This window comes from Lathyrus oleraceus, chromosome 5, assembly GCF_024323335.1.
Source record: "Lathyrus oleraceus cultivar Zhongwan6 chromosome 5, CAAS_Psat_ZW6_1.0, whole genome shotgun sequence".
Taxonomy (NCBI): Eukaryota; Viridiplantae; Streptophyta; class Magnoliopsida; order Fabales; family Fabaceae; genus Lathyrus; species Lathyrus oleraceus.
The window spans coordinates 631,899,353-631,911,405 of record NC_066583.1 but is presented as its reverse complement, the minus strand read 5'-3'; the positions used below and the strand labels follow the sequence as shown (position 1 = coordinate 631,911,405).

The 12,053-nt window shown below is 33.2% G+C and overlaps 1 protein-coding gene across 1 annotated transcript; it reads left to right on the top strand.

Moving 5' to 3' along the window:
* The first annotated feature begins 793 nt into the window (after positions 1-793).
* On the top strand, positions 794-2,516 carry LOC127087390 (inorganic pyrophosphatase 2). Its single transcript, XM_051028272.1, has 4 exons — positions 794-1,001; positions 1,114-1,235; positions 1,339-1,540; positions 2,058-2,516. The coding sequence occupies exons 1-4, from the start codon at positions 864-866 to the stop codon at positions 2,427-2,429; spliced, it is 834 nt and encodes a 277-aa protein (XP_050884229.1). The 5' UTR covers positions 794-863; the 3' UTR covers positions 2,430-2,516.
* The last annotated feature ends 9,537 nt before the right edge of the window (positions 2,517-12,053 follow it).

Genomic DNA, 12,053 nt, shown 5'->3' with positions numbered 1-12,053 from the left:
TTATCTTTTGTACTGAAAGCTCTTATGTTGATCATGGATGAGTCAAATCACGTATCTTTCTTAGAATTGGGTTCAATATGATGTTCCAAACTTCTCCTCCTCTTTATTGGATTGGAAGAAGGACCCGTTATTGCGCTTATGCATATATGAGTGCGCCTGATGGTCAGCTTGCCTCTCTGGACTTTTGGTTATGTACTCATCCCTCCCCCAACAACTTGATGTTTAGAGGTGAACTTTTAGTCTTTTAGTTTTTCAGTTATATGGTCCTTTGGCTCATATTGTTTTAATTCTCTATGGCTTCAATTTGGTGGTGGTGTCAATATAAATTGAGCTTTTGTGGTTGTTTTTTTGAGTGTCTAGGTTAGACATTTTGGTTGTTTTGCGATTTTTTTTCTCTGTTTATTGGTCATCTGGTTCTTTTGGTTTTTCTTTCTGTTTTATCTCTATTTCGGTTGTTAATTTTTTAATGTACTCTTCATACTCATATATATATATATATATATATATATATATATATATATATATATATATATATATATATATATATATATATATATTATGGAAAAAGTTAGCTATATTATCACCCCTATTTACTAAAGGCCTTGCAAATCATATAATGATATATAAAATAAAAGTATAATACTGATCCAATTAACAATGGTATATTCTTTGGTATCCCAAGATCTTAACTATCTTTTATAAAAAGAAAGAGGCTCTAACTTTTATAAAACAGGAGGTCCTAAATAATTTGCATATGTACAAAGTTTGCACTTTCTCTGCCTATAAATACTCTGCGTTGGCCCTTGCATCACCTTCACATAGATACACATAATTATCTCAAAATTATCTTTAGTTCATTTATAATGGCTGGTGTCATAGTGATTTTTGACTTTGACTCGACAATAATTGAGATTGATAGTGATAATTGGGTTCTTGATCACTTTGGTTTAACTGAAAAATTCTACCAGCTTCTTCCTAACACGCTTTGGAATCCTCTCATGGTTTGCTTTACTTTCCTTAATTTTCTTTCTTCTAATACAATGATATTCTCTCATTCAATATATTTTTCCTAGTTAGGAAAATAATTCTTATATTTATTCTAAACTTCTATAGAACAAGATGATGAATGAACTTCATTCTCAAGGAAAAAAACTTGAAGAAATTATTGAAGTTGTTAAGAGAACTCCCATTCATCCTCGCATTGTACCTGCCATTGAAGCTGCTTATTCTCTTGGGTATAAATATAATTAATTGTAGTGTTCATTCACTTTATATTTTATATATATCTTCAATGAAGATGCTAATAATGTCTAATTAAGATGAAATATTTGTATACAGGTGTGAGTTGAGGATTGTGAGTGATGCAAATATTTTCTTTATAGAAACAATTTTGAAGCATCATGGTGTGTTGAATTGTTTCTCAAAGATCACTGCAAACCCAAGTTATGTTAATGAAGAAGGGAGGCTCATAATTTGTCCCTACCATGATTATCTTAAATCTTCTCATGGATGTAACCTTTGTCCACCAAATATGTGCAAGGCAATGACACTATTATTATGCTTTTTATGAATATAAATTTATATTTAATTAACTACTTCTATACTTAAACAGAAAATAATAAAATTGAAAGTTTATTAAAGGATAAATTTATTTATGATTTTTTTAGGGATCAAACTGTCTTTTTTTTAGGCTATATACTTTTCTTTTATATCTGATATATGTCATAATCAAAGGATTTCTTTGACAAAGAGGTAAAACCATTTTTCATGATAAGTAGGGCTAGAAAAATCTATAATTAACTGTATCAGTATCAATTATTCAAAAAGTCCATCCATTTGAAACCTTTTTTTTTTAAATTAAAAAGAAATTGTATATACTGACTGTGTTTTCTACACTAATTATGTATACAATTAAATTACATTATAATGTTTTTATATATAAATTTTTAAAATAAATCATAAATATTTACTTAATATAATTTAGTTGCATGCATGTGTAAAAAATTGCATGAAAATTAATTTCTTAACACATATTTCTTCTTTCTAATGACATGCAGGGATTGGTGATAGAAAAGTTCCAAAAGTCACTTGATGAGGAGGGAAAGAAAAACATCATATACTTAGGAGATGGAAATGGAGATTTTTGTCCTAGTTTAAAGCTCAAAGAGAGTGATTATTTGATGCCTAGAATCAACTTTCCATTAAGTGATTTAGTATCTAAAAATTCTAATGACATAAAGGCACATGTACATGGTTGGAGAGATGGAGAAGAGCTTGAGAGTGTGCTGCTTCATATCATCAACAAAACTTTTATTGATAAAGGAAACAATGTTGTTGGTCCAAAAATTGTGACACTTGATTGCAAGATGGGAACAATTTCAAATGATGCTCTTAAACCTTTTCCAGAAGCTATCTCAGTTCCTCTTTAATTAGTAACTAAATTTATGTATTAATAAAGTATGAATAAAGTGTATTGTATTGAATAAAATTAAATAAAATTGGCATTTCTTCCTTATGATTGACATATTCATTTGCGTTTATTTAAAAAGTTATCTGATTATGAGAAAGTGTCACTTTTTAGTAGTTAGGATCATGTTATGTTTCGTCAATAAAATAAAATAAAACATTGTTCTGTTGTTACTAGAGGCACTAGGTCAAAAGTGCCTTTTATAGCATTTGTTTTTGCCTTTTGTTAGGTTTTGAAACTTTCCTCAACACCTTATCATTAAGACTTAGAATTAAGGTACTACGCCTTTTCATCCAAATGATTTTGAGACGTCTCTCACACCTTATCACAAAAAACTTAAAATTAAACCATATTAAGTTGTTTAAAATAGTTTCGCATTGTTTGAAAATTGAAGTTAAGCATAATTTATCTAAACCATACGAGGTGTTTAAAAAAAACAGATAGTTATGAGGGTTTTTATGTCCAAAATATCTTATGTGAGTTGTAGTGAGAATATATATATATATATATATATATATATATATATATATATATATATATATATGATATCATCGTGGGATATGATCGCCTACACTGCTTCATGCTCTCGATATGGGATTCATTGAACCAATTAAATTTAATGGAAGATGATTATTAAATGATAAAGGTAAAGTGTTTTCATCTCAATCAAAATAATGAATAATTCAAATCAATTAAGAAGAATTATTCAGAGTTCAAATATATCAAAAAATTTGATGTGTGGGAACAAAGAACAATATCAACCAAAATAAATGGTCTAAAGGAACTCAATAGTATGTCAAAAGTGAAAGCAAAATCACAACAAATCTAAAAAAGTAAAAGACAAGAACACAGTAATTTGTTTACCTAATTCGATCAAACAATCTACTATGAGAGAGACAATATTTCTCTAATTCACTATACTTTCAAAAGTTGTTACATGAGATTACGAATGAGTTAAAAGAAAATGTTTTTTGAGTTGCCACAAACAAAATCTTATTTTTACTCAAGTGTTTCTCAATCTCTCAAATTCACAATATATGAATCATACAAACGCAATATGTTTAAAAGTGTTTCTCAATTCCTTTAAAAACATCCAAAGATTTTTTCAATTTCAATAACTCCAAAGAATTTAAACTCTTGTCTCTTTATGTTTACATCCTTCTATTTGTCTTCAACTAATAAAAGTCTGAAGGTTGTGAAGAAAAAATTTATATGGATCAATATTCATAATTGCTGGAACCCAAAAATACTTAATGGCCCCCAAACATAACTAACCCTTTCATTATTAGAATAAAAATATTAAGATATTATATTATCTTTTATATTAATTTAAATTATTATAAATATATTATAATATTTTTTATATTAATTTAAAGTATTTTAGAGTATCTCTAAATTAATATAAAATATTATAATATTATTGAACAAATAGATACACAAAACTAGACTGATCAAATTTAGGGGTGTTCGCAGTGCGGTTTTGGCGCTAAAAATCATCTGAATCGCAAGAGAAAATAATGTGTGGAGCGGTTTGGTTCGGTTAACTTTTAGAAATAAAATCAAATAACTAAATCAAACCAAATTAATGTGGTTTCGATTGGTTCAATAGGTTCGGTTTTTTACAAGACCTATTGTGTTTAGTCAATAAACAAATAACAAGTCATTCATACATTATCAAATACGACGAAGTGATTCATATATTACCAAGTTTCCTCAAATTTTATGTGATAAATGTACACACTTTTATTACCAATAGTTTGGTTTTGCCTACTACACAATTTAGAATTTCAAAGTAGTTTATAAATAATATTTCGAGTTTGAATTAAACAGAAAACAAAGTGAATTGAAGTAGTTTAGTAGATGGCTTAAAGTTAATCTATTATTTACTTCAGTTGGTGTGCAATAGATAAATTCAAAGACCAATATATAATATATTACAAATAAATAGAATAAAATTAAACTTAAATAAGCTTTAAAATTGAAGAAAGCAACGATGTAAGAGAGCTTCTATAACAACTAAGAACTCCATCCCCGAGGCTATAGGCAGACTATGAAGCAACAATATTTGGTGGAATTTACCTTCCACCAATTCAAGATGTCAAAATCTAGACTTTTCTTATCCCAAGTCTCAATACACTACGCCAAAAACTGGAATAGACAGCGCCCCTTAGAGGGCGCTTTATTACAAAAGCGCACTCTAAAGTGAAGAGAAAAAATAAGGAGCATACTACTAGAATAGACAGCGCACTTTAGAGGGCGCTTTTGTAACAAAGCGCACTCTAAAGTGAAGCGAAAAAATAATGAGGAAATGGAGGGACACCAATAGAGGACGCTTTATTGAAAGCGCCCTCTAAGGTTACCCTTAGAGGGCGCTTCTAAAAAAGCGCTCTCTATGTCCATGTACATTTCCAGTTTATAAGGCGCTTTTGGAAAGCCTTAGAGAGCGCTTTTAGAAGCGCCCTCTTAGGCCCCCTTTAGAGGGCGCTTTTGTAACAAAGCGCCCTCTAAAGTGAAGCCAAAAAAAAAATGGAGGGACAACAATAGAGGGCGCTTTTGTGAAAGTGCCCTCTAAGGTTACCCTTAGAGGGCGCTTTTGAAAAAGCGCTCTCTAAGTCCATGTACATTTCCAGTTTAGAAGGCGCTTTTGGAAAGCCTTAGAGAGCGCTTTCAGAAGCGCCCTCTTAGGCCCCCTTTAGAGGGCGCTTTTTTAAAAAAAGCGCCCTCTAAGGTCCCCTTTAGTAAACATTAAAATTATAACATATACTGCATGTCTCTTTATTTTCCCTCTCTATAAGCTATTTCGTTTACGTAACTGGGTTTTCTCTCAACTGCGATTACTCTCTACTGCGATTACTCTCGTCCTCCGTTCGTTCTCCCTCCCTCACCGGCATCGTCGTCGTTCGTTCTCCCTCCCTCACTGTTCACGTTCACTGCGTTATCCTCTTCCACCGTCACTGTTCACTTTCTTCTCCATCGTTACCGTCACCTTTAAGGTATTTCTCTTCTCCATCGTTACCGTTCACTTTCTTCATGTGTTTGATTAGGGCATTTTCTAAACTTAGTTTTTCATTTTGTGCATTATGTTGATTAATGTTGTTTAGGGCAAACTGAGTTTTTTATTTTTGATTGAAAACTGATATATTTGAAGTGTGTTTGAGCTTGTGCTTGGAAGTTTGATGATTATGGATGCAAGTTTGTTCATGTTCCAAACACCATAAGTTTGCATTGGTCTTTTGCATGCAGTAGGTGTGTGTGAGTTTGTATTCAATAATGATAAAAAAAAAGAGTTTAGATTGTTGTAACATGAGAGAAATGGAAGGTATATGAATGTGTTCACGTATTGAATCATTGTCTTACTTGGGTCTTATTGAATCATTTCTATATTACAGATAAAATGGCTAACCAAGACGATACCCATGCCGCGAATGAATCACGTAATAATGTTGAAAAAGAAATCAAACGAGGATTGACTGTTATGAAGTCAATCATTCGTGCAAGAGACAAGGGTGTAAAATTTGAAGTACATTGGAGTGCTGAAGACCAACTAATTGAGCCTAACGGTTCAATGTTGGCAAGTTACATTGGTTTCCTTGTTCGCCAACATATTCCGATTACATGTGATAATTGGAGAAGTTCGGACTTGAAGGTTGGCAAGGAAAAAATATGGTCGGAGATACAGGTACTTACCATATATTGTTATATGTTTTTTTTGTTGATTATTTGTTAACCATATATTGTTATAATATTACTTTATAATAACACACTCCATTTGTATGTTTTTTAGAGATCCTTTCACATCGATGAAAGCCGGCAAAAATATTGTATTCAATTGGCCGGAAAAAGACTCCGAGGATTTCGATCCTTTTTGTGCAACAAATTTCTCAAGGATGAGGAAGGAAAATTTGTTGAAGGAGAACGGCCAATGAAGTATGCCGAGATTATTTCAGCCGATGAATGGGATAACTTTGTCGCCAAACGAAGAAACGAAAAATTCCATGTAATGTCTATTAATTATGGTATTATACAATTGTTAAGTTACTTGGTTCTAATATGCCTTAAACTTTTTTATCCAGGAAGTAAGCGACATAAATAGGAAAAGGGCATCAAAACCCGCGTATCCGTACAAAAAAGGGCGTACGGGTTATGCACGGTTACAACAAAGAATTGTGAGTATATTCAAATGCTATGAGCTTATACATTGTCACAATATGTTATAATTGATGATCTTATAATCTAATTCAATGTGTAGCTAGCCGAGGAGAAAAGTGACGCAACATCTCTTCCGGAGCACGTATTATGGAAGGCTGCTCGGGTTGGGAAGGATGGGGCTGTCGTTGAAGCGGTCCAAAATGTTTATGACGAATGTGTAAGTATATGTAACAAAAGATACTAGTGACTCCGTCGTCATTTTATAAAAAAACAAAAACAAAAAATCCTACCAACAAAGAGGTGATGGAGACCTTGGCGGAGTTAAGGGCACAAGTACTCCAACTGCAAAACGAGAATGCAAGGTATAGAGAGGAAAGGTGCGCTTCCGAGGAAAAAGATACTAGTGACCGAGCTAGTATCAATCATCAACCGAAATTTCCCGAGGTAATTATATATGTTATTATGAAATTAAAATAGCACTTTTTTACTTGACACATATACAAGTTAACAATAACATTTATTATTGGTTTAGGGCATTTCACCTTGTCAGCTGTATCTATCGTCACCAACTTATCGCATGGTTGGCAAGGGAAAAGTGCACAATACTTCGGGTGAATTACTTCACCATAATCCCCTCCCGGTGGGATTTATGAAAGTTTCGGTTGACCTCGTATTAGATACGGACGCCCGTCTACCATTACCTGACGTTGTTTCAGAGACAACGTTGATGCGAGATGCAGTCGGATCCTTTGTTGGTTGGCCGTCAGATCTAATTTTCCCTGATGCCGAGGTATATATGTTCTAAATGATTATGAATATTTAGTATTCACATTTCAATTCAGCTTCAATTATGATATTTAATCAATTATATGGTAATGTTAGACTCCTACAAGACCCACACATAAAGTTGGTAAAGGGATTTCAAGACGCATCGAGTCGGTTGCATCTCAAAAAGAGGTACAAATATATATACCCATTGAATTATATACGCAACGATTCTGTTGCATCACAAAAAGTCATGATTTATTTTATATGAAGTTTTAGGTTCCCGGTCGAGAGTTGAAAACGAATAATCCATGCAACGTTAATAACGAATAATCCAACATCCGTAAAGAATGATCTAGTCGATAGATTCATGGCGGCCGGCGATAATACTACACCCAGTTTGTATTTTTTACCGTTTAATTCTGGCAACGGGTTAGATTTTCTTTCTAATAATTTCATTCTAATCTATGTATATCTTTTACGTAGAAAATTTTCATTCATCTAAATTTTTGTTTTATTTTACAGTGGTCACTGGGTGTTGGTTGCTATGGATCTTTCGAGACCAATAGTGTATTATCTCGATTCTTTATCGGGTGATTGGAGTAAATATCCGAATATGAAGAAGACGGTTGACGCGTAAGTGAAATTCCCCTAAATATTCGTGTGTATTTGTATATTTAATTATGTCTGTCAGATTGATCTCAATATACGTTTTTATTTTGTTAGGGCAATAATAAAATTTAGATTGAAAAAGAAATACCGCAATAGGAAGGACATTACCTGGATCAGAGTTCAGGTATATATTAAGTATCTTATTTTTGCTTATGATAGTGTTTGTTTTTTTGCTTATAATAGTGTTTGTAAGAAATTAACTATATATATATTGTTTGTTTTTCTGTGTAGTGTCCTCAGCAAAATAATTCGGTCGATTGCGGATTTTTTGTATTGAGATTTATGAGAGACATCATTGCGTTGAATCGTATAGACATCCCAAAAATGGTATGGAATAATAACTTAGGGTTTATTTTAATATTATCGAATATTTCATCTAATTTGTTACTAAATCATGAATATGTTTTATTCTCTTAATTGTAGTACTTTGAGGAATACAAAACTTACTCAAGAGCAAATCTGGATGAAATCAAGGATGAATTGTGTCAATTCATTGTTGATCAAAGAATCATATAGCTAGGTTGTATATTGTTGTACATATATGTATGGAATGTTGTTGTTGTATGCTGTTGTTGTATATATGTTGTATATTGTTGTTGTAATTTTACTAAATCATGAATATGTTGTTGTATATTGTTGATCAAAGAATCATATATTAATGTTGTATATATGGAGGATTAATGTTGTATATATCAATGGATTAATGGTGTATAACATTGGATTAAAGGATGAAATCAATATGAATTTTACACTTTTGCAGCATGCGAACAGGTTACCAATTAAATATCCACTGTTTTTCAAACAAATTTTTTTAAAATAACTAACACTTTAGAGGGCGCTTTGTCCAGAAAGCGCCCTCTAAACACTTTACATTGACAACTTTAGAGGGCGCTTTTTCCTGAAAGCGCCCTCTAAACACTTTACATTGACAACTTTAGAGGGCGCTTTTTCCTGAAAGCGCCCTCTAAACACTTTACATTGACAACTTTAGAGGGCGCTTTTTCCTGAAAGCGCCCTCTAAACACTTTACATTGACAACTTTAGAGGGCGTTTTTTCCAGAAAGCGCCCTCTAAGGTGTCCCTTTATGGACCACTCCAGAGGGCGCTTTTTTCTGAAAGCGCACTATAATGTGGCCACTTTAGACAGCGCTTTCTCCAGGAAAACAAAGCGCTGTCTTTACCTATGCCAGCGCCAGATTAGAGGGCGCTTTAAAGCGCTGTTATAGGTCAAAAAAAGCGCCCTCTTTTCCCTTATTTGGCGTAGTGATAAGATACAAATCTACTTCATTTTTATTTAAATAGGATCTTGATCCATGTCATTCTCAAGCATTTTTCTTAATACAAGTTCTATTTCTTGTGCAGTACTTTCGCCTTGGCTTTTAGTTAAGTAATGACTATAACTTTCAATTATTTTTATTAATAATTGCCTCATCTTGTCACAAAGAGAATGAGCAACTTGCTTCTCATAAAACTTATCCAACCTCCACCAAATAAACTGAAACTTATATCGAGGAATAAAAATTAGAGCAATAAAAATCAACACATTCATCTTTATGACATCCCCCAATACTTACTATATTTAGTGTGCATAGTGTCAGTCATATTTGTAAGTAATGGGTTGTATTTGTTACATTTCTTCCAAGTCTTTAATGCCCCCAATATCATAAAATGTTCCATGAAATATATAGAAGATGTTACATAAGTTGAACCTGACACCTTCTTAGTGATATCAAAAAACAACTTCAGAAATTTCACAAAACACTTGGCATTATCCTAATCCCTATTATTTGGAACACACCATTTTCCAACATCTCATACTCAACACACTTATCTCCTAATATCTTTAAAAAAAAATTAAACTTTAATGCACTTTCAAGCCTAAGGTAGGTAAATGATAAGACTGAAACACACTGCATATTTGCCTCGGATTGCACATGATTATTATAGTTTTATTGTTATTTTCTTGTGTTATGCTTGTCTTTTGTCTTGTTTTCAGGTACATTGCCTAAATAAAGCCTTCTACGAAAAAAGGAAGCGAAAAGATCAAGAATAGAAGATTTTCAATGGAAAATGTACATATGGCGTTCCACATGGCGTTGGCCATGGGGTAGCCATGATGTGTAAGCACTTACCCATGTTCCAGCGGTCACAAGACCACATCTTCCACACCTTGTACACATGGAAGACGCCATGCCTATATGGCAAGCGCCTTCTTCCTATCTCGCGCCCAGTCAAGGGCGGTTGTAGAAAGTGGTCATGACTAGAGATTTTTCCTCCACACGAATTTTGAAGGTACTACGTAACTTCCAAGACATTGTTACACTATAAATAGGACTTAGATCTTTAGTTGTAGGTATCCAAGTCTAGTTGCAGCATAGGCCATAGAATCACATTATTAAAGCAATAATTCTTCACATCGAAGGATTATTGCACCATTGTTGTAGTCGGGTTTGGAGTACCGTAGAGTAGAAGTTAATCTTGTCGTCATTTTAATTTCAATTCAGATTTATTTCAAGTTTATACCAAATTCAAGTCTCCGGTTTGGAGCAGTTTTTTAATACAATTCACATTATTATTATTTATTTCTCGCTTCTCTTTTAAATTGTTTATTTCCTTGCACTGCCTTTAATTTGTTTATTTCCTTGCACTATCTTTATCTTTTTTACTTCATTGCACTACTTTATCTTGTTTACTTCATCACAGTACCAGAAACTTAGTAGATCCAATAGAAGAACCCGAAAGATACGCTCGCGCTCGTCTTTTGCTCCAAAAGATTAGAAGAGCAATGGCCGAATAACAAAACCAAAGACCTCTTAAAGACTTCGCCCGACCTTCTAACGAAGAACCCAATTCTAGTATTGTAAACTCGAATATTCCAACTAATAACTTTGAATTAAAACCCTCTTTATTGCAAATAGTGTAACAAAACTAGTTCGCAGGTCTCCCTATTGAGAACCCGAACCAACATTTAAAAGTTTTCATTCAATTAGTTGATACCTTAAAAACCAATGGTGCTTCTCCTGAGGTGATACGTCTAAGATTATTTCCCTTTTCCCTCAGAGATAGAGCACGATCATGGTTAGATTCCCTTCCAACAAATTCAATAGCCACTTGGAATGACCTAAAGAAAGTATTCATTGCTAGATACTTTTGTAAATGCTCTAGCAGTAATGAACGTACCTTGGTACGCCAATTTGTTAAATTACCTAGATTCCAATATCATACCCCCCTGACCTTAACTATCAACAGAAGAAGAAGTTCTTTCACAATGTGAAACACTTTCATTGGGACGAACCCCTTCTATTCAAGCGAGGTGCAGACGACATATTTCTTCGTTGTGTGCCTGAAGAGGAGGTCGAAAATATAATCAAACATTGTCACTTTGTACCGTATGGTGGACATGCAGGCACATCTAAGACTTGCGCTAAAATACTTCAAGCAGGCCTTTTCTGGCCAACACTGTGGCGCGATGTCCATACCTACATTGTCAGATGTGACCGTTGTCTGATCGCGACTTTATGAGTCAAATTTGGGATACAAACTGCAAGTGCACAGTTCTATCGCGTAGTTTTAAAAGATATCGATCCCACAGGGACTTATGAATCGATATACCGTTTTCTAAGGTTACTTCGTAAAGCTAAGGCGGATGATACTTTGATTGTTCGGGGGAAAAGTTAAAACTAAAATAAGATCTAGATTAAATATCAATTAAGCGGATATCGGTATGTAGTTCGTCGTAATTAGGGAATCAAATCTTCGCTGGTTTCTTGGTTTTTTAAAATAAATCTTTTCAGTAAATACTATTGATTAAAAGTCTTTTCTCAAACTCTCGCTCTGTTGAATAGACTATGACTTTATATTAACGCAGCTGTCACTTATTGGTTAAGTCCAAAATCACTTTTTGAAAACAACAGAATCTATAGAAACTCTTTTTAAGAAAACACTAATCGTTTAAACACCCTCGTCTCAAACTCTCGCTCTGTTGACTTAGATTATATAA